The 22,210-nt window shown below is 42.0% G+C and overlaps 3 protein-coding genes across 6 annotated transcripts in view; all 3 read left to right on the top strand.

Annotated features, from left to right (window-relative positions):
- Positions 1–9: 9 nt before the first annotated feature.
- Positions 10–13,266, top strand: NIPAL3 (NIPA like domain containing 3). Of its 3 annotated transcripts, XM_010723509.3 has the most exons (13): positions 10–157; positions 880–1,314; positions 2,301–2,663; positions 3,342–3,410; positions 3,500–3,671; positions 3,791–3,850; positions 4,351–4,496; positions 5,135–5,231; positions 5,609–5,744; positions 6,386–6,474; positions 7,740–7,803; positions 8,853–8,947; positions 9,577–13,266. In XM_010723509.3, exons 3-13 carry the CDS (start codon positions 2,565–2,567, stop codon positions 9,774–9,776), a joined length of 1,227 nt encoding a protein of 408 aa, XP_010721811.1. In that variant the 5' UTR covers positions 10–157; positions 880–1,314; positions 2,301–2,564; the 3' UTR covers positions 9,777–13,266. The 3 variants fall into 3 exon arrangements, with proteins under 3 accessions (XP_010721811.1, XP_010721809.1, XP_010721810.1); XM_010723507.3 differs by lacking the exons at positions 10–157; positions 880–1,314 and adding an exon at positions 1,315–1,430; XM_010723508.2 differs by lacking the exons at positions 10–157; positions 880–1,314 and adding an exon at positions 1,321–1,434.
- A 1,002-nt stretch (positions 13,267–14,268) lies between these two features.
- On the top strand, positions 14,269–21,650 carry RCAN3 (RCAN family member 3). Of its 2 annotated transcripts, none has more exons than XM_003212639.4 (5): positions 14,269–14,743; positions 15,780–16,022; positions 18,087–18,260; positions 18,600–18,771; positions 19,559–21,650. In XM_003212639.4, the coding sequence occupies exons 2-5, from the start codon at positions 15,825–15,827 to the stop codon at positions 19,765–19,767; spliced, it is 753 nt and encodes a 250-aa protein (XP_003212687.1). In that variant the 5' UTR covers positions 14,269–14,743; positions 15,780–15,824; the 3' UTR covers positions 19,768–21,650. The 2 variants fall into 2 exon arrangements, with proteins under 2 accessions (XP_003212687.1, XP_031412690.1); XM_031556830.1 differs by lacking the exon at positions 14,269–14,743 and adding an exon at positions 14,958–15,145.
- Positions 21,651–21,733: 83 nt separating this feature from the next.
- GRHL3 (grainyhead like transcription factor 3) overlaps positions 21,734–22,210 on the top strand; it is a 13,336-nt gene continuing 12,859 nt past the window's right edge. Inside the window, exon 1 of the mRNA XM_019622747.2 lies at positions 21,734–21,799. Within this exon, the coding sequence (XP_019478292.1) occupies positions 21,734–21,799 (66 nt within the window). The remainder of the gene's footprint in view (positions 21,800–22,210) is intronic.

The following is a 22,210-nucleotide window of genomic DNA, read 5'->3' on the forward strand; positions in this document are numbered from 1 at the left end:
TTTTTTCCCCCTGAGCTTGAAATTATGTTCCTGTGTTGCTTATAAGAACTGGAGAAAATTTGGAAACCTAAAATGAACAGCCAGCAGTAACAAAACTGAAAATGGAGATACAGAAAACACGTAACTGCAATGCCAGCTTTCTTTTCAAATAGGATGCGTAAGTAAAAGGCACATCTAACACTGATGCTGTATTCAAGTAAAAAAATCAGCATTTTTCCTAATTTTCCTATTTTATTTAAAAGCAAAGGGGAGGGGGAGGAAGATCTTTGAAGCACTAATGTTGATAATAGTGACTCAGTGCAGTTTTTGCAGATTGTTGTGCATCTTAACAATGCACTTCACAGCACTGATTTTCTCTAAACTGCACATCTGAAGGCCTGGGATCAAAGGTCCCTTCTCGGCAGAGGTGTGGTGACTGTCCTGAGGTAGAGAGGTGGCAGCCAGTCCCGGTTCTGGTCTCCTACAGCCATCGCAACAAAAACATGGACACCTCGATGATCAGGATGAGGCGTAGAGCTGCACTGGCAATAATGCTGCAACACTGAATTCAAATTCACTATAGCTCGGTGAGAAGGGAGGGATGCTGCTGAGTAGAGGTAGTGAGTATCCTGTGATAGTCATTGCTGGGGAGAGGCTGTGTACAGGACGAGGAATTGCTCAATGCCGCCAGAGCCTGCAGCGAACTTCCCACTGCCTCATACAGTACACAGCCACAAAACACAGCCACCGCGAAGCCGGGAGTTTTGCCCCTCATGCACACCCAACTATTAGTGATAAAAATTTCTCCAGGCGTCACTTTGTACTGACTGCCTTCATTAATAAATACTCGCTGTGCTTTGAAAGAAAATCACTCGCGTCTTTGGGATTTCCCTTCTCCAGCTGTGAACGATTCACTGCACGGTACCGGGCGGGACCTTACGATCTGAGGCACCTCGTGCTTTCCAGAACGGCCACGAAATTCGCGCACCCAACACAACGAATTTTAACAGGACCACCACTTCGCTTCTGAAGCAAACGAACCCGATCTGCCAGGGCCACACTGTTACAGACCCCGCCCGCACGGGGCACGGTGTACACCGGGACGCGCAATTCCCACCCTGCCGCGCGGCGCGGCGCGACGCACTAAGGGAGAAATAACCCTGGTTACCGCGACAGCGGCCGGCCCCCACCTGCTCCAATCATCAGGCCTGTTTCTCTCAAAACTCCGGTAGACCTCCAATCACAGGCAAACTCTCAAAGCAGCCCCGCGTGCTGCTGGGCGTACGCAGCTGGTTAAGGTGGCTTGAGGCGGGCGACTCGCGCATGCGCGTTAAGGTGATTCTAGAAGCTGAGTGCACGGGCGCGCCGGTCTTCCTGTGGGGCGGGAGTGCCGTGGAATCGGGGAGTGCTCTCTGCTGCTTTTAGGACCGGGCTCTAGGAACGTCCTGGCCGTAAGTAAGGCGCTGCTGCTGTTAGAGGTTCTCCTTGGGCCGAGGGCTTCCCTCCGCCTCAGGTGAGCAGGGCCAGGCGGCGACAGGAGCTGCGGGCCGCCGGCTGAGTGCGGCGCGGGGCGGGCCGTGAATCATGCGGTCTCTGCTCGGCAGGCACGGTGCGGGCCTGAGCTGCGGGCTGAGGCTGTAGGTCGGACTGAGGAACGCTCGGCAGCCCCGAGTGAGCCCTCACCTGTTTGTCGGACTGCGCCCTGATGCAGCGTGTGGCCCTTTGTGCGAAGGGGTCTTTTCACCACGTCTGTCTCTTAGGGCCACGGGTGCTTCCTGAGGCCTTTAGTGGAAGGAGCCGCCGTGTTGCGGGACCGGGGACCGGTTTGTGCGTGTGGTGCTGTGCGGTGAGTCTGGTCCCGGCAGTCCCGCCTAGAGCCGCGCGACGCGGTGACGGCCCCCCCCGGCGGCACCAAGAGCTGCCCAGCGTGTTGGGATGTGAGGCCGACGTCATACGGCGTTCTTGAGCTAATGAAGGAAGTCTGCAGGCAGGAGAGGGGGGAAAACAGGGCTTGGAGCCTTTGAGACTTCGGGTACGAGCGTTCCGAATGGCACAGCTTGTTAAACGTCTCCCTTTGTGGCCGGGCCGGTTTGTGAGTTCTGGGAAGAGTGAGTTCCTGTGCTTGAGGCTTTTTGAGAAGGCGCAGAAATTCTACTTTTTCTGCTGATAGGTGCAGCTGTTGGTTTGATTCTGGGGATTTTTATATGGACTATCCTACTACAGGGTTTCATTGCCGCCTTTTGAGTACTGAGTTCACTTAACTGATTCATTTTTTTTTTTTTCCTCTTCTTTTTTTCTCCTTTCTTTTACATCGTTCCTAGTGTCATCTTGGAGGAATATGATGTTGCTGCTCCACTAACTTGCTAGAAATATTTGCTTATCTACACCTTGCTTGTGGTGCCTATCCTTTCTCGGCATAACTCAGCAGAGGAAGAAAAGCAGGCAAGCTGCAGAGAATTTCAAGCAAGCAAAGCAGGATGGATGGGAAGAAGTGGTACCAAGTCACAAATGACCTGACTTCAGCAGAGTTCAAGCCTCTTTAAAGAGTTCTGTCATCCAGGAGGCTGAAAAACACTCAAACAAAAATGGAAGGAGGCAACAGTCCACACGTGCAACTTCAGCAAATCCCGCTGGCCACAGCAGCAGTTTCTGTGCAGCCACACACAGACTCCTTTTCTTATAAGGTCAGATTTTTATTCCAGTCTACTCTTAGGACGCCATAACTTCTGTGTACAAAAAAAAAATTCATTTAGAACACAGTTTTGGGTGTGTTGTAAAAGTTATCCAGACTAACACAAATTTTTTCCAGGCTTGCAAGTTTTTATGCAAGCTTTGCTGTCTGTTGCAGGAAGGTATCTCAGGTGTTTTTGAATGCAGCTAAATTGCCCACTGAACTAGCAGATGTTATAGGTGAGGTGGAGAAGAGCAGAATAGTTCTTGAAAGCTGATTCACAGAATGCAAATGTTTCTGATCCACGTGCTGCTGAATGCCACGCTGTTACGAAAACAGATATTTAAAGGAAAGAATGAATGGACAGGTTGCATTTAACAGTCTGTTCTTTCCTGCTGAGAAACATTCCTGCAAAGATTCCAAATATGCCCTTATTAATTTAGCTCTCTCATAAAGTGTCAATTAATAATGGATTATCTTTTGCCTGAGTTTCACAGATTTGGAACGTAGCTACAGAAAAGTTACTTGAATTTCCCTCTGTCACATGGAGAAGATAAAAACAGATTTCATTGATGGGTATACGAGGGGACTATTTTAATTCTGCTGTCTTCCAGATTGAAGGAAGTTGGGGTTTTATGCACAAGGTCCAGTAGGTAAATGTAATATCTGTATATTTATTTTGTTTTTACAGGAGAACTTGATTGGTGCATTACTAGCTATTTTTGGGCACCTTGTTATCAGTATTGCACTCAATCTCCAGGTGAGTATCATGAAACAAATATTGATCCTGCCTCCTGTGTTAAAAAGCATCATGCATGCCACAGCTTCTGTGCTTTTATTCTTTTCTAGAAATACAGCCATATCCGGTTGGCAGGTTCCAAAGATCCCCGAGCCTATTTCAAAACCAAGACATGGTGGTGTGGACTTTTTCTGCTGGTTCTGGGAGAACTGGGGGTGTTTTCTTCTTACGCCTTTGCTCCTCTTTCACTGATTGTGCCTCTCAGTGCAGTGTCTATTATAGGTAAGAGGAAAGAGATGACTGACATGGAAGTCTGAATGCGTTTTAGTGTGAGACAACTGATCACTGGACCAATACATAGATCGTCCTGTTTCTCTTTTTTTTTCTTCCTGTCGTTATAGCTAGTGCAATCATAGGAATTATATTTATTAAAGAAAAATGGAAGCCCAAGGAATTTTTGAGTAAGTACTGCAGTTCCTTTTCATTTTTTTCCTGCGTTCACCAGCTGACCTATGCACAGCATGACCTCTTTAGAGTCAGAGAATGGCAAGCCTGGGTCCCTGGCACTGCAGTAGCTTAGGCAGAACTGAATCAGCCATATTTCATGCATACATGTCTTTGCAGAGCTGGAACATTCATTCTTCCACTTTCTGGAAAATAGGCTGTAGGCAGTGCAAGGCATGATAAGTCCCAGATGCAGATCTTGTGACTCCAGTTATTTTAGCAGATGCTACTTGGTATGAGTTTTTTTTTTTCTCAAATCATGGCATACTTGTTGCCTGAGGTTTCTTAATTATAATAATTTGAAAGTAGGGCATGAAGGGCAGAGGAATGAGTTACTTGGAAGGCTGTCATGGCACGCGTATGGGAGATCGTAATTCCATACATCCATACTAACCCACTAACTGTCCATTTTTTTGCCCTTTTTTTTTTCTTTTTTTTTGTCCTTTGGTCGCCGAAGGGCGATATGTTTTGTCCTTTGTAGGCTGTGGTTTGGCAATTGTTGGAACTTATCTGCTGATTACATTTGGACCTAATAGTCATGAGAAGATGACAGGAGAAAATATCACTAGGCATTTAGTGAGCTGGCCATTTCTGTTGTATATGGTAAGATAGCCCATAAAATATGGGAATGTTTTCTGCCATATTCCTGGTTGAGAGGTTTTCAAGTATTATTTTTCATTATGAGTTCTAGAAGTATTTCTTTGTACTTGCTAATGGACTTATGTCACTTTTGCCAATGTCAATTTCACAGTGCACGTGTGCAACTTGTAACCCTACTGTTCTCTCTCTGAATTATTCTGTTAGAATTTAAGTATCTTTACCTGAAAAGTTTTAAAATAGCTTGCTCTCTCCCTGACTGTCAGCTTTAGCCTGTGGAAGTAGTATTGATGGCAGCTGAGAGCATCTATCCCAGAGCTGCCCAAATATTGTACTCGATCTGTGCTTTTCCTAGACAGACTTTTTTCTTGAGCCATCACTGTCTCATTAAAAATATTGTAAAATCTTTTAACAGAGATAGCTTTGGCTATTAAATTAGATATGTGCTGCAGGGATCATTTACAAAACCTCATTATGAAAAACAGCCTGAGATTTGTGATGTCAGTATTTGATTGGGATTAAACTTAGTCTGTAATTGCATAGGATCCTTGTTTTCCTTTGATTTGTCCTGTTTTGTGATTCTAATGTCTGACTCGTTCAGTATGCCATAAACTCCACATCTAATCGTCTCTCTTCTTTTGTAGCTTGTAGAGATCATCATATTCTGCCTGCTACTATATTTTTACAAAGAAAAAAATGCAAACTACGTTGTAATAATTCTCCTGTTAGTAGCTTTGCTAGGTAAGTTGATATGGTTTGTTTTGAGAACTTCCTTAGTCTTATTAATTGTGTCAGTGTGTCATCAGAAATGAAAACTTTTATCCTTCCATAATATGATTGCATAATAATGTTTAAACACTTCAGACAGTGGTAGATGCTCCCAGCCCTTGTAACTGCAATATCGAAAGGTTGTGATTTACTGAAGGTCACAGTGGTAAGGTTGTTGGGAATATAACTGACATTTAAAGATAAAATACCTTCCATGCAAGAGAAGGGTTTGAATATTTATATATCTTGACTTTGTTTGCAGTTGCTCGGTCACATATAGAGCGAATGTGCAGTGTTCTTGTCCTGCTGAGCAGGACATAGTTCAGCTGTATTTTCATAAACATTTGCAGGTTCCATGACTGTTGTGACAGTGAAGGCTGTGGCAGGCATGATTGTTGTCTCAATACGAGGAAACCTCCAACTCAACTACCCGATATTTTATATCATGTTGGTGTGCATGATTGCTACAGCAGTCTTTCAAGCAACGTAAGACAATCTCTCTCATCCATAACTGTGCGGGTTTTGGCAGATCTCTAACCAGTGAGATGTTTGTTGTTGATTTCCGGAATGCTGATCAAATTTTAGTGTGAAGGTCTGGCCTCTTCTATCACCCGTCTTCAAATCTGTGTCACAGGAGCCTAAGATAGCATTCTTGGTGTTTCCTTGTAGTGACGTTGCCAAGTAGTATTGATCTCAAATTTATACATCATTCAAGTATTTGCAAAACAGTGGTATGAATGAAATGGTGGCCAATGAAATACAGTATATTTGCACTGACCGAAATCAAAGCTCTGTATTTTTCCCCTTTGTTCTTGTGATAATGTAAAAACACAAGTAGCAGCAAGGATAAGGAGCTGTTCAGAATGCAAGTGACGTCCTGGCCCCAATGTCAGTGTTGTAATTGCACTGCCTTTAGTTAATACAGCGGAATGTTCGTTCATCTATCATTTCTATTAATTCTAGGGGATGCTTATGCAGGTGTACTGAGAGAGTAAAATTTCTTAAATGTATTCACCAGGTATTGAAAGGCACTTCCAAAAAGGAGAAGTGTGCTGGTTGATGTTAACTACTCTGCAGTTTGAGTATTCTTCCCAAGTTAACTTCTGTCATCTGTCACTGTGTTGCAGATTTTTAGCTCAAGCTTCACAGCTTTATGACTCGTCTCAAATTGCAAGCATTGGCTACATCCTGTCCACAACAGTAGCTATCACAGCAGGTAACAGTGCTCAAAACAGTGTGTTGATTATTCCTGAAAGAGGGGCAAAAGGTTTTGGAAAATAATTCTTAGCTACAACTGAGGAATGTGAATACCCAGCAAGACAATGACTTGTATTTCCTTGTCATCTCTCTTCTGGAGCTGTTTGCTTTCCCTTTTTTCCTCTCTCAAAACGTGAATTCATTTTATTTAATGTATTTTCTTCCTCTGGTCCAACCTGTTATGAGTCTCTTCTTGATGGTTTTGTTTGCATTGTATAGTATGCAACTGCTTTCAACTTTTCATTCTGTACAGATGACTCCAATCTTAGACTTTAGCTGCACAGAGGAAGTTTTGTCTATGAACAAAGATGAGCATTTTAAACCCGCTTAGACTTCAAACCTAAGGAAGCGCTTTGAAGATTTTTCTTAGATGTATGAGCAAAACTAGGAAGAAAAAAAAAAAAGACACTAGAGAAAGTATTCATCACAATGAAGCGGATGCACTGTCTGTGTAAATAGTAATTCCCTTCTAGATACGTAGGGAAAATAGTCCCCTGCCCCCTTAAAATTACATATTGCCTTTTTAGTTCTGTTCAACGCCATGGAAGACCACAGCCTACTCTTTATCTAATGCTTGTTCCCTGTCATGTTCCAAGTCACTCTGCTGCTCTCAGATTAATCAACTTTATTTACTTCTATCAGAAATGTAGAGTTGGAGCCAGAGTGTGTAGGCCAGGCTTTTTATCCTGTTGACATCTAGGGCAACAGTGACATCTATCATTTCATGTTTTTAAGCTGTGTATGCTTAATTGGAGTCAAGAGTTTTTATCCTGTTGTAGCTGGAGAGATCCAGTTTGGTCTGTTGTTCAGACTTAGGAAGTGTGGTCTCTTGTGTTTATATGGTAATAACTGGTGAGAATTCAGCATAGGCTCATTTGCATAGTGACCTGCAACAGTTCTAACATTATTTCCTTCCCTACCCCAATATTGGAAACTTTGTACTAGTTGCTGTGAAGGTTTACTTGCAGCCATAGTAATTGCACTGTTGTTTTGGTGGTCAAATTCTAAAAGGTTTGTAAGTGTACAGTTTCTGTTGCAGTGGAAATCAGACCGTGCTTTTCTGTATTAAGACCATAAAAAAAAAAAAAGCCAACTAAACATGCTAACTATAGAAATAGTGATCTTACATGACTTAGTTTCTGGAGGGACCAGTACTAGAGAATGCAGCAGTAATTGCTTATGTTAGCTGGGAAGAAAGCCATCATGAATTATTTCCTTTTCAAGGAGCAACTTTCTACCTGGATTTCACTGGTGAAGATGTTCTTCATATATGTATGTTTGCACTTGGGTAAGTGTTTTAAGTTTCCTTTATAGAAAACTGAGTAGTTTTTCTTCATATGGCTAAATTTTAAAAATCCATATGTAAGTACATGTGCCTACGTATACGTGAGATGTGTAACGTGCTGTGAAGGACAAACTGACTATGCTCTCTCTGTTAGAGTACACAGTGGCCCATAGTTCCATACCTTATCTGAGTGATGATGGATGTTCTAGAGGAATTTTATCACAGTAGGTTATGTATAATTGTATATAACTTTTTACACTTCACAATAAATGTCTTGCTGACTGTACTGGAGATCCTATTGGGTGTTGAATCACATGGATTGTTTTTCCAAGTGTATTTACGCGTAGAGTGAAGTGGAATGCTCTCAGGCTATCTACTCGCCAATCTAGAACTGTAAAATAACCAGAAGCAGTGATCTCTTGGGCATCTATTTGAGTCTTCACTGTCTTATTGTGGGACTTCAGGAATCTTGATTCTTAGGGGCATGGCCGTTCACACAATGCAGAGATAATCAGTAAAACATTCACTTTGTAGTTAGGACTAAATGTTGAGTTACAGTGTTTGATGTGATAAACTCTCCATAAGCAGAGGGCAACTCGAAATGCCTTTCAATTTAACACAGGAAAACAAACAACAGTTGGGAGTTTAGTGTTATTAACTGTCTTCCTCTGTCAACATGCTGTAAAAATGAAGATTGACAATTGTCAGTGTTTATCCGTGGAAAACTTTGCATAGTTTAGGCTGTAAAATCCTGGAATGTCATCAAAGCAGATAAGAATTTTTATATGCTTTCTTTCTGCTCTCAGTCAAGATTAACGTGAAAATTTCTCTCTGCATTTTGGTAAAGATGTGAAGTTGCAATTGCTAGTTACATTTCAGTACTGTCGAAGAGGGTTACTCAGCTGAGAATTCTTTCTCATTCTGTAGATCTTTCTCTTCTAGTTCTGAGTTCTTTACTGTGGTAGGTGTTGATTTTTCTGAGGGCCTGTCATGAGGCATTGTCTCCTCTCCATTTTCATGGTCATCTCAAAAGATCTTTTATTTTTTCTCAGATGCCTCATAGCGTTTCTAGGTGTCTTCCTGATCACAAGAAATAGAAAGAAATCTGTACCATTTGAACCCTATATATCAATGGATGCGATGCCAGGTAACAGTGGTTTATTGCCCTGTTTCTTTTATTTCTTGGGTTTTCAATCAAACTTGAGTCTCTCTTAAGTTGTTCTTTGTTTTTCCATTCTCTTTGGTTGATTGTCTTGTGGAGGGGTACATCCATGGTTTTTATGAAGCAGGAAAGACATCATGTTCTGCTTTGATGACACTTACTCTGGGTCCTTTAACGCCAGGGAGAGTGTGGCAACAGTCCCATTGGCTACTGTCTGGAAGAGTACAGGTTTTGAGCATTTACTTGGGATTGGTCTTCATCAAATAGGAAGAAGTAATTACTGGGGAAGACTGAGGTACATGGCAAGGGATAGAGGCCAGAAGGAGCAGAAACTGATTTTTTGAAGTATAGCTAAACTGTCTTTCTGGTGATCTGTACAAAAGAGGTGTAGCATTTGATAAATACATGATTGCAATCCTGCATTCACTACAGCATAATTTCCTCCGTTAGTTGCTTTACTGCTTAGCTGAAAAGCATTCTTTCATTTAATGCTCAAGGATCTGATGAGCCACGTGCCAGTAACCCAGAGTCTGTATAATTCGGTGATTTAAGAGAGTGCAGGAAGAATGTGCTTTTGTTCCTAAACATTTAATCTCTGCTTTTGCTATTTTCAGGCATGCAAAACATGCATGACAAAGGAATTGCAGTTCAGCCTGACCTCAAAGCTTCCTTTTCCTATGGTGCCCTAGAAAACAATGACAACACGCCAGAAATTTATACACCAGCTACACTGCCAATAGTGCAGGAGCAACATGGTTCCAGAGGAGTTTCTGCTCCACCGTACCGGGTGCTGGAGCACAGCAAAAAGGAATGAATGACCTTTAAGGAACTGATTTGACTCATCAGAATTATGCCCTTTATTTATTTACCTGATTAAAATATAGGCAAGTATTAAGCTGACTTTGATATAGTTTAAAGTTTGTCTCCAAACTTAACTTTTAAGACTGATTATTAAAATAAGCAACTCTCTGTAGTTGTGAAGTTGAAAGCATTCCTCTTAGCAAGGAGTAAATCACAGTCCTCCGTTGAACGCTGCTATCTGAGAGCATGAAATACTGAATACAGTATCATGGCTTTAGGAAACTAATGAAATAGCAGATGCTGTGAGAATGGAGAGCTGTGGGAAGAGAAGTAACCATGCAATTTTTAGCCCTGCTCCTGCTGGGACTGGTTTTATTTCCAAATAGAGGTTTTCAGGAGTTGTTCACAGTGAGAGGAGGAAAGGATTTAATCTTTTATGTAGAGAGACTGATGGATTTTTAGAAAAGTTGTAAACCCTCATGTTTCTAACGTAGCCACCGTGCTACCTTAACATGGCAATAAAATCTAATTATTTTCAAGCACGAACACTGAAACTTACTGTGTATTCTTGGGCTTTTCTTGTATAGCCATTTTCTAGCTTGTGTTGAATGTATGCACTGAGCATGTTAATTCTTTATCTAGCACCACTGGATTACATGGCAGTTCAGAAAAAGAACTGTTTGCCACTTCTCTGGTTTCACAGGAAGAGCTTCAAATTGCATCAAAGGGTACAGGGACAGCACTGTAATAACGTGACTGGATTTTAGTAAGTCTTGATGAGATTCCAATTCTTTACCATTTTTATTTTCTCTCTGTAGTTGAGATAGGATTTCCAACTTTGTTTAGTAGTTTTAAATGCTTAAAGATGTCAGCATTCTTTTGGCAGTGTTACGGTGTTGTAGGTAGGGGTGCCATTTTATGCTCCTTTATTCTAAGAAGCAAAAAAGGTACTGTCCTAATACTGTGAATGACCTAGTAGGAAAAATGAGCACGCACAGTCCAGCACTCAGTGAGAATTGCCAGAATAATGAAGCATTGTGTACTTAGGATATTTATCTTTCCAGCTTCCAAGAGATGGCTGTAGGCTGTTATAAAGGGAGAACAGGCACAGGGGTGTAAACCGGTTAAGCGAAGGGGACAAAGTACAACATTTACAAGAGTATGCAGCTGTTTTTGGCGTTTCAATATTATCTTCTCTGAAAGCAATCATTTTACTGGAAAACAAAATTTTAAGTCTACTTTGTTGTATCTTGAGCTGTATGTGTAGTAGGGTGACCTTAGAAGACTTAATCTGAAATGAATAGTGAATGTGTTCTGTGCATTTTTAAGAGGTAACCCTGATACTAAGGGGCTTGGAAGGATCTTGAACTTAAAGCTGTGGCTTCCTGTATTTTTTCCTTTTTTTCTTTTTTGACTCATGGCCAGATTCTTTTTCCACTACCTGAGAGCTTCACTGACTTAGAAATAATTTCTCCTGCTTCATGTTATTACAGATGACAACAGAACTATTATTTTGCATATGCCAGCTATGAATACTAATTTAATCTCGAAATACATGAGACTGCATTGACAGTTTTGTGCAACTTAAATAAAAATAAATCCCTACCTCTGTGAAGAGAAGATGCCTAGAGGCTGTGCATGTACCTATATGTGAAGTTGCTTCTTCAGTTTGGCATACCTGACAATTGAAACTAGTTGCATACACTGCAGCTTAGGAAACCTCAAGAAATACCAACTGTTCTTTTGCCCACAATACTACTTATGCTAAAGTAAGATGACAATGTTAATGGGCTAATTCTGCCAGTACATTAATCTTGTTGGAGTTGACGCTGGTTCTACTGCCCGTGTCCCTGGTAATAGATTGTTTGTGAAGTTATGTGTAGTTTTTGTTCCTTGTAATACAAAACAAAGTAGTACAATGGGGGCTGGCAGGGAAGGGTATGAGTACGGTGGCTTCTCTCTTTCCTTTTAATGAATGAGTAATTAGTTGACCTAATAGTTCTGAAGGCACAGAAGCAAGCTATTTTAAGACCAACTGTGCTAAATCTACAAGCTCCCCATTTTACATGGCAATATTCCTTAATTATTACAGAGATTGTATAAAATATATAAGTAAAATATTAATCAAAAGGATCTGAAAAGGGCTTGCTATTGAATTCTATTCATAGGGTGATCCTGAGTAGTTGAGCATCGTTTTCCCAGTTCTTAGTTTCTTAGTAGTATTTAAAAACTGCAACTGATTGATGTGCAGACTTTGTAGCCACTTGTTTTTCCTGGTTAGCTTTTTCTTCTAATTGTAAGGCTGTTTTTATTCCTAACGCCTTGCTTTTAGAAGCTTTCTGACAGGGGATTCCAAGGGAGGTAATTCCTATTGAGTAATGTGAAATATTGCTATTTGTGTGTCTATTTCTAGAGTACACAAATCAGTAGAGCCTGAGGAGCTTTTTGGGGTTATAGGGTTGAACTTGGTGCACTGATGTTGTCAGAGCTGCACTCTTGCCAGTCTGTTAGCCACGGTAAGCATGGTGGGAGGACTGCCAGACTGATCCGCACCCCTTTGTGGTGCCTACGTTCAATACTTGAATTTTAACTTTTTTTTAATGTACTTTCTCCTTTCTTGTTCTTTCTCACAAGCTTTCAGAAGATTGTACGTGCTGCTCTGCACTATGTTTTTACAGATGCCGTCTCTGTTCCTGAGAAGGCACAAGTAAACTGAGTGTAGGACTTAGCCAATCTTTCTAACAGAAGGAGGGTATAGCTCAGGATTACAATTACCTCCTTACCTTTTCTCTAATTCGGAGCTTGGAAACTGAAAATGGGAAGTTCTCTGTACCCTTAGACTTGTTACAGAATATTTCTAGGGCTGAGGTGATGGTGGCCATGCCTGGGATTGCAGCAGGCATTTATGACTAAACTGCCCCTAAAGATTTAAAGGAGAGCTGCATGCCACTTGCTCATCTTTTTTTGCAGCATGGAAATAACCTGTTCCTGTAAAGGACATAATTTAACACATGAAATGTCAAAGCTTCAGTTTATCCACAGAGAAGTAGTGTGCTGTAAACAGCGGAGCATAGCTAGATTTCCAAATGTGCAGCATTTTGTTCCGAATCAAACACTGAAAAAGCGTGCACATAATCCAGCTGATTGCTGTCTCCATTATGAATTGGGCAGAATAGGTCCTTGACTCTCTCCTAGCTTCTTTATCGAATGTGAACAGACTTTTGTGGCCTTCACACTGTGTGGCTTCTCAGTGCGCCAGTGCACTTAATATGTTCTCACTGTATATCTTGCATATAGCTTTATGCTGTGGCATACAGCTGCAGTGTTGGCTGAATGTATAAGATGTTCATATGGAAATGTATATATAAACGTGGCTTTGCAGTGTTGAACCCTGAGGATGACTGCTTCATTTTTTTGTAAGCAGTGTTGCATGTCTGTTTAATTCTGTCTTTTTGATGACACCTCTGGAAATTTAACTTAATAAAAGATTCTGGTAAAAACTATGGAAGTCTGGCCTGATAAATATCCCTGCTATAGTTTTAATTAGCTTTAATCAGTAAAAATCTTGAAGGAATTTAAGACAGTAACTGTTTCTCTGTGTGCTCTATGACTGAGGACCTGACCTGTGGTTTCTGCACACCTGCCAGCTCAGCACTGAGGTGAAGAAAGCATCTTCTCTGGGATGGTACAGACCTCTAACAGACGTTGGGAACGATGCACTTGGGAGATGCCATCCTTCAGGTACAGGCTGTTGTGCCTGAGGGCAGCTTACAGCCATTTCCTAGCAATGCCATTCAGAGACACGGGCAGCCATAAATTCAAAATACTGGCACTAACGAATGGCACTAGTGAACGCTTGCTGCATGGGGTTTTGTCTAGGGAGGCAAGGGGTGGTTATAACCCTCAGAGTGCTCTTAATTAAATGTATCTCTTGGGGTCCCAAACCACAAGTGGACAAACAACAACCTGAGAGCAGTCACGTCCACTGTGATGTTACAGCTGCCCTATGTGGTACTCCTGGCTAGACCTTAAGGCAGGGGCTTATTCTTTTCTGTATGTTTGCAGAAGCAGCATCCCTATGCTATAGCTTGTGACAAACAGGTACTGCCATGTTACTGCCTCATCCAAGAGTTACTGGGTGGCAGCAGAGAATGTCAGATGGTGGCATAAAGGTAACCAACTGATGTTGGGATCTGGACAGCTGTGGTTGAGGTGTACAAAGGTGTACTTCTGTGTTCCTGAGGTGGGCACAGCTGAGGCGGCTGTGGGTGAAGGCTGAGTGGGTGGAGAGGGGACAGCGTGAATAATGGCTTTGACTGCAGCCAGGAAAGGGAGAGAATGATTAAGATTACTCCACTGTTGTCGAAATCAGCACTGAATCTGCAGAAGCCCTTCTTAGGTTTGACCAATTCTCTGCTCTCCTGTGAGGGAAAGGATCAGCTGAAGATTATTACTATCTACTCTTTTCCATGTCCGAACTTCAAAAGAGAGCATTTAAACCGCAGAAACGTCTGTATTTATGCTAAAGCCCGAACTGCGTGCGGGCTTTCCGAGTCAGTGACGCTCGTTCTGCAGCCTGGCGGCCACTTCTCCGCACAACGATCCTCTCTGGAGCCTCGGGGACCGCCCAACGCAGCCCTAACAGCCACCGACCCCCATCGCAGACGGACCGCCCTGAGGCGCTGCCCCTCACTTGGCCTCGAGAGGGCGGGGATGGCGCATGCGCAGCGTCGCCCCCCTCCATCCCGGTCACCACCCTCTCCTCCCCAGCTCCCCGAGGCAATGCGGGATGAGGGACCGCGCACGCAGGCGCGCCTGCGCCGCCCTCCGCCCGCAGGGATCGCTCCGCACGGCGCCGGCTGCCGCCCCTCTCTGGGCGGCTCGTCTCGGTGCTGAGGGAACCCTCGCTGAGCCCTCGCTGCTCTCCCGCCTCCATCTCGTGTTCCGCCGCCCCTCGGGCATCGAATGTCTTATCTTGAGGTGAGCGCGGTGTAATGGGAGGGCACAGCCAGGCCGAGTGGAGCGGCTCCTTAGCGCTGCGCGCCCCGTCTCCACACGGGTGTGTGTGTGAGAGAGCCTGGAACCCGCGGCGCTGCCGTCCCCCGTCGCCATCGCTCCTCGTAATCTGGAAGCTGAAGGGCGGTGCGCCCTGGGCTTTGTGGGGCGGCCCAGCTCCGCGGCTCTCAGGTGGATCTGTGGGCGGTGGGGCTGTGTGGGGCGGTGCCGGGACAGGGGCAGCCCTCAGAGCGCTGCACGGACGAGCGAGCGCAGCGCTGCGCTTCCGGTGCGGGGGTGGCTGTATGGAGCGTTCAGCTGCCATCCCGCTCGGGGTGGCCCTTCTGGCCTTGTTGCTTTCTGCCTCGTCCGTTAACGCCTCTCACGGTACTGTTTCTGTTAGTACTTACCTAATGATGGTACGTTGGTGTTACACATCTGATCCCATCCCAGGGAACCTCTTCCACGTTCTGATAGTGCTTAGTTACAGTTGTGGAACCCCTGGGATGGAGTTGGACAAAACTGGAGTTAACCTTGCGGTTTTATAGTTAAAAACGAGAGTGGCAGTGTGTGCCTGTGTGGAATGTGTTTGTCAAATGGAAGCGATGCTTTATGTAGTTCAGAGCCCTCTATGAAAATTTCTCAGGTTTGTTTTCCCGCTTGCAATAAATGCTGTGTTGCAAAACATGCAGAACTGTTCACTTGTTGCTGAGATGTTTGTTTAACTTGTACAGAGTTTTCCCTACAAGCTGTGTGCAGGAGATGAAGGGCATGACTGCTTTCTTTCCATTGAGCCAATAGTGAGTGAGATTCTATCCTTATCTAAAGGAACACGATGAATTCAAAGCATTTGTTACTTATTGAAAGAAATGGTGATCTCCCTTGCATCAATGGGGATGCTCAGGCAATTCCAGCGTTGTTCAGACATCTTGTTTGAGACTTGCCGTCATCGCATAGGGCAGAAAACAACTCACAGTGTAGTATTTTGTTGCCCTAATTGGGTGCGTTTTTGTAATGGCAGACCCTTACCAGGAGCTCTAGAGCACAGTCCTGCATTGGTTGAACGATGCTCAGAGATACTATGAAGTCCTGGAGCGACGGCCAGTCCGATCTGTACAGCAGCGACCAAGAAGAAGAAGAAGAACAGATGATTTTTGGAGAAAATGAAGATGATTTGGAAGAGATGATGGATTTAAGCGACTTGCCTACCTCACTGTTTGCTTGCAGTGTGCATGAAGCGGTGTTTGAGGTACAGGAGGAAAAGGTAAGATGAAGTGAGGTGTATCTGGGTTCAGCATTGCAAGTATAGAGGCAGCAGGGGATGTTTTGTCTGGTACTGCTGTGTGTTGTGCTGGGGGGGAGCCACCCAAATTATTTACCAGTGAACTCAGATCAAGAATGACTAGATTTCCCAAGAGGAGATGGTAATGCAATGTCCTGGCATTTGAAATTGCTACTAGTGGTGACAAGGCTCCTCCTACAAAAAGGCTCTTCTGATTTTTCTTTTCATATAAAGTACCAAATTTAAAGGAAGATTTATGTATAATCTGAAGGCAAATGTCCGTGTTTTACTTCAAGGCAAGGATTCTGTTAAAGATTATAGTACATTCTTAGAATGCATGTTCTGCTTTGAACTAAAATAACTTCTTGATAGTCGCTTAGGACTTTATAATAAACTAAATCTTCCCCAGGCTGCTAATCTTTGTATTCAGTCAGATTTGTGCATGCTCTTTGCATCTAAGAGCATCAGGAATGACTATTAGTAGCTCATGAGTGTTTGAGGAAAAAACTGAAGAGGACAAGGTGGCACCTCCCTTCCTGCATACACCTGTAAATCTTGGATGACTAAATTGTTCCTGTTTCTGCATTCTCCGAAGCCTCTTGAGAGTGGCTCACCCTCCAGTTGGGTCAGTGGTTGTTACCACTTCTGGAAGAGGGCAGTGAAAGCAGCAGCTGGTCAACAAAACATTGTCTTGCACCAGGCTAATTCAGCTCTGCTACAGAGACGGCATGTCCTATAACTCATTATCTGATATAGAAAGTGTGCGCTGAGAATGCTGCCTGGCTAAATTACATTGCATGTCTGCCAGGGATTTGTCACGTTTTCTTTTTCTGTGAAGGTATTCCCACAGTCTGTCTGTCTGAGCATATCAGGTGTGTTGAGGGCAATGTGTTCTTTAATGATACCAGAGTGATTGGATGCGTGATGAAGCTATTGGTGGATGTAACCACTTCTGGTTAATTTCAAATGTTATTTGGGAAATAGTGATTACACTAGATTGTAGTTCTGCATTTGTTCATTACCAAATTTGGTCAGAAGGAATGGATTTTCTGATTTAATGAAGACCTTGAGATGGTGCAGCTTGCAGAAAAAATTGCTAAACTAATAATTCTAAAACTAACGTGGGCATCATCTGTAGAGTTATTTTTGTCCTAATTAAAACGGAAGTCAGTGGCAACCTCATCCTATAAGTATTATTACAGGAGTCAACAGGATTTGTGTAAAGAGATTGGAGTAGTTTGAAACTAAACAAGTTTTGCCTTTAGAAAGAGTTCTTAAAAGTTGTTCTTCTCTGCTCGCTTGCTTATGTAGATCTCTGTGAGTAACTGAATGTTATCAAAGCAGAGTAAATAAAATTGAAAATATGTTGTTTGCATTCTTCTGCTGATCTGAATTTGATTTTTTACAGTGAGTGAGAATACCTGTATTTATACTGGGGGAAAAAAATCTGCAAATTAGGTTTTTAATAAAAAGGAACTAGTAAATAAAGACAAGTTGAACCTTTAACAATACAGTTATGTTCAATCTCCTCAATGATTAATAAGATTTCTAATTCAATAATATTTGTTTTTTTTTATTTTTGCTTTTTGCAAAAAAACCCAGTATTTGGTAATAAGTCTTTCTCTCCTAGAGCAATCTCATTAATCCTATGGTTTTTGTTTGTTTGTTTGTTTGTTTTAGTTTCCTTAATCATTCTATGCTTTATTTTATCAGGCCTAAAAATGAACTGATTTACATCATGTTTTTGGAGATGCTCAGGTGAAAGTCAGGTGCAAGTGTGCAGCTATTTTTGTTGACCTCTGTGCTCTTGGGTAACTGTCACTAGATGGCAGTTCTTGGGAGCTACAGGGGCTTTTACACATCAGTGTACTCCTGGAATTTTAGTAGCGAGATAGAGCAGTCAGGGAGAACTATGAAACATGCAGGTTTAGAAGGATGTTAAGGAAATGCATGGGGATTTGGGAGAGGAAAGTGAATACAGAATGTGTTTTCCTCGAGTGAAAACGTTCATGTTGTGTTTGGAGAATCTCTGTACTTCATCTCTAGGAAAGATTTGAAGCACTTTTCACTGTCTACGATAATCAAGTTACATTCCAGTTGTTCAAAAGCTTTAGAAGAGTAAGGATAAACTTCAGTAATCCAGAGGCAGCAGCAAGAGCACGGATTGAACTGCATGAAACTGACTTCAATGGAAAAAAGCTGAAGCTATATTTTGCACAGGTATTTTGGAATGCTTGGTCTGCATGTGTGCCTGTTTCTCCCTTGCTTCATATTTGACAGTAAGTTTCATTTCTGAGAAGTTCTGAAGCAGCCATTAATGTCTTGTTCTTATACACGAGCATGTATTATCTATTCATCAACAGTTACACCGTCAACACAGACCAGTTTCTTAACCTGCATTGCTTATCTGAAGTGTTATATAGTTGTGCTATTATTTTTGAATCTAGACTGGATTAAGCATTGTTAATACAGAGAACAGTCATACAGTACTGGGGAAACAGACTAAATGAATATGAATGTTTGTGATTTCATTCTGCATCTCCTGGCCTTTGTCTTTAGGTACAGGTGTCCAGTGAAGTAGGAGACAAGTCCTATCTTCTTCCTCCACAACCTGTTAAACAGTTCCTGATATCACCACCTGCATCTCCCCCAGTTGGATGGAAACAGACTGAAGATGCAACTCCACTGATAAACTATGACCTCCTTTGTGCTGTCTCCAAGCTGGGACCAGGTGGGATATTTACCTGCTTTTGTTGTGTTATTTAACTTCAGAAGTACTTATCCAGGGCATTTATCTACTTTTCTGTGAAAAGAACCAAGTCTCACATGAGGTTACTTACTTGAATAAAGTAAGCTGTCACTATTTACTTCGTTCTGTAACTGACTGAAATTATAACACAGAACTGGACTGTGTGGTGCTGGCTCTGTGTCACCCATTTATTGAATTTTGCTATAATCTTAGTATTGACCAACAAACAAGAAGAGGAACGAGATGTTCAGTCTCTTGCAGGTTGGCGGCTTCAGTTGTTAAGGATGCTAATATGGATTTTATGTTGCATCATAAAAATTTTTCATGGGTCTTAGTCAGAACAATGCTGTTTATTTTCCCTGAAAGGAAGGTTTATCTTTCACACAAGGACCTAATGTGTAATCTGTTGAATTGGCTTCAGCTCTCATGAGGAGGGAGCTTTTGCAGTCCTAACAGGAGAGAAATGTTCTAACAGGTAGTGGTATAGAGAAGGGAGCTACTTTCTTGTCCTCTCAGAAAGCCACTGCTGGGTATAGTAGCAACATAACTTCATGGGGAATTAGGAGGATTAAATTTTATCAAATGCATTTATGGTTTTCCATTTAGAAATGTCCTATAAATGCTTAGCACAAATACATCACTTAAAAATTTGTACGCTCCTTGTCTTTTGATTGTGTTACTGCAGCTATTAAGGAGTTTTTGTGATGAAGTGGCTTAATGCTGTTCCTTGGGGATGTTCTTAGCATGGTCTTTGTTTGCTGCTCCTCAGGGGAGAAGTATGAGCTTCATGCAGGGACAGAATCAACTCCTAGTGTCGTCATCCATGTCTGTGAAAGTGAGACAGAAGAGGAAGAAGAATTAAAAAATCCTAAACAGAAGATCATGCAAACAAGGCGTCCAGAGCCACCTGCAACAATACTGAATGAATCTAAAGCATTTGATTGTACGTTGGAGGTAGGGGGTACTATGCACTGTTAAACTGTGTGTTGCTCAGGATGCCATCAAAAACCAGACATGTAATGAGTACTCACGTTGATGCCTGTTGTCCTGCTATATATTATATATAGCAACAACAGATTTTACTTGTAGTTGTCTCTCATGTTCGAGATTTTGGATGCCAATGCTCTACAAAGCACTTTAATTCTAAGGATTAGTCTCCCAAGTGTAGCAAATCCACCTGACTTGCAATAGTGAAAAATAGGAAATTTAGTTTTATTGAAATATTATTCTTTATACTGTAAAGTGTGGTGTACCAAGTGCTAAAATAATATTTTTCTGTCACTACTGGATTTGAAGAAGTTATTTGTATAGCAGTTATAAACTGATCCATGCTCGTGCAGCAGCTTCCAGTTATTTAAGTGGAAGTGAGGCATAGGCCTTCATGCTAAAATTACTTCCCAGTTATCAGTCTTCTGAGCTGAAAGTTAGTACTTGCTTTTCTCAGATATGTTTTTAATTTGACATGAGGCACAAATACATATATGGAACTAAATTCCAGTAGTTGTGCTCACTACACAAAGGAGTACAGGAGGAAGAACCACAGACCACTACAAGACGGACCCTGAATCTGTCTCCAGCACTACTGCTGCTACTGCTTGATGGTACACTGATGGTTGCAACAGTTTGCACTGACATCTGCTTAAGAGTGAGTTACAATATGCAGAGTAAAATAGGGATTCGGCTACTGAATGTGTTCTCTTATCCTCTCTGGAAATGTGGTAATGTTTGTTCCTCTCCAGTCCTAGAGATGGCCTCAATTTATAAATAAATCAAAGTGATTTATGACTGAATTATATGAGGAGGTTAAACACCTAGGGAGGATTTCTGACCTGTGGCCCTAAACCTGATCTGTTGTTTTTGTTTTTTTGAAGACAGTCAGTTGCCTGGCTTAGCCAGCTGTTACGCAGTTTGAGCCCTTATTTGCTGTCTTTCATTGAGACTTCTTCCTGTGCAGCATCCTCTCTGTCTGATAGAGCACCTGCTGCTTTAGAGACAAGGATGCATTTTTTAAAATACAGATCTTTAATTCTGTAAAGTCGTGTTAAGCATTTCAATAAGAGGAAAATATGCCTCATTGTGTGACATGTGCTACTACGCTTTTATGCTACTTTATAATCAACCTTTTTTAGTCTACATAGATTATTCTTTTTTCTATTATTAAAAAAAACAAAACAGAACAACACTGAAAAAGCCAAGCTGCTTATATATGCATATATAGAAATCATTCAGAAATTAGACTTTTTCAAATCGTTTTAGTGTATTTTAATTCTATTTGAAGTGCTCGTTGAACTTTACTAAGTGTTTTCACTTGGTTGACAACAGAAGTAGCAGTGATCGTGGATCTGCACAGGAACTGTAGTTCTCAGGTCCATATTGTGCTAGTTGCGATCCCTTCCTGCCACTGGCTTGCAGTTGTAAAGCGGGATCCTGCAGGCAGGTCCTTGTTCCAGAGGCAGGAGTGTCCTTGAGAATGGCAGGAAAAAGGATTTTGTTCATCTCACCTGCAAAGGTACTGATATTTATGTATTTCTTCGGATGTTCAAATCACTTTGTCTGACTTCCGTCTTGCTGTTCTGCAGTACAAAAAAATAAGAGTTGTATTGTCCACGAGACTTGTGTTTTAAAATGCCAGAAGTCCATCTTAGATTCTCTGGTATTTATATTTTGTCAGTTGTTTGATTTCTACCCCACTGTAACAGTTTGTGTAAGTAGGGATTCAGTGAAAACTTTCCAAAACCATTTTATAAAGGCAAATGGAATGAGTGATGTTGTTAATATACGTTGTGTAAAGTGTATCGCACCTTGCATTCCAACATCATTCCTTGTGTAAAGAGGCTTAAAATAAAAATGATACAACGCCATTCACGTGGTTTTCTTTAATTAGCCCAAGTTTGCTGTGTGTTCTGATAGTGTTTATGTTGGTGCAACTGAGTGAGCAGTGAAGATGGATTCCCTTGGGATGTTTCCCTTACAGTGGGAGTTTGACTCTGACTTGGACAGCAAAAAACAGGTAATTCAGGGAGAAAAAGCCACATTTTTGGGGGGGAAAAACAGGTATTTCATGGAGAAAAAGCCTTATTTTTGGGTAAGACGGGTATTTCTGGGAGAATAAGCCACAACTTTGGGGAGAAATACAGGTATTTCATGGAGAAAAAGCCACATTTTTGGGGAAAAACGTATTTCTGTGAAAATAAGTCATATGTTTGGGGAAAAGCAGTTAATTCTAGGAGAAAAAGCCACATTTTGGGGGGGAAAAACACAGCTATTTTGGAGAGAAAAAGCCACATTTTTGGGTGAAAAACCAGGTATTTCATGGAGAAAAAGCCTTATTATTGGGTAAGACGGGTATTTCTGGGAGAATAAGCCACAACTTTGGGGAGAAATACAGGTATTTCATGGAGAAAAAGCCACATTTTTGGGG

This window comes from Meleagris gallopavo, chromosome 25 (genome assembly GCF_000146605.3).
Source record: "Meleagris gallopavo isolate NT-WF06-2002-E0010 breed Aviagen turkey brand Nicholas breeding stock chromosome 25, Turkey_5.1, whole genome shotgun sequence".
In the NCBI taxonomy this organism is placed as follows: Eukaryota; Metazoa; Chordata; class Aves; order Galliformes; family Phasianidae; genus Meleagris; species Meleagris gallopavo.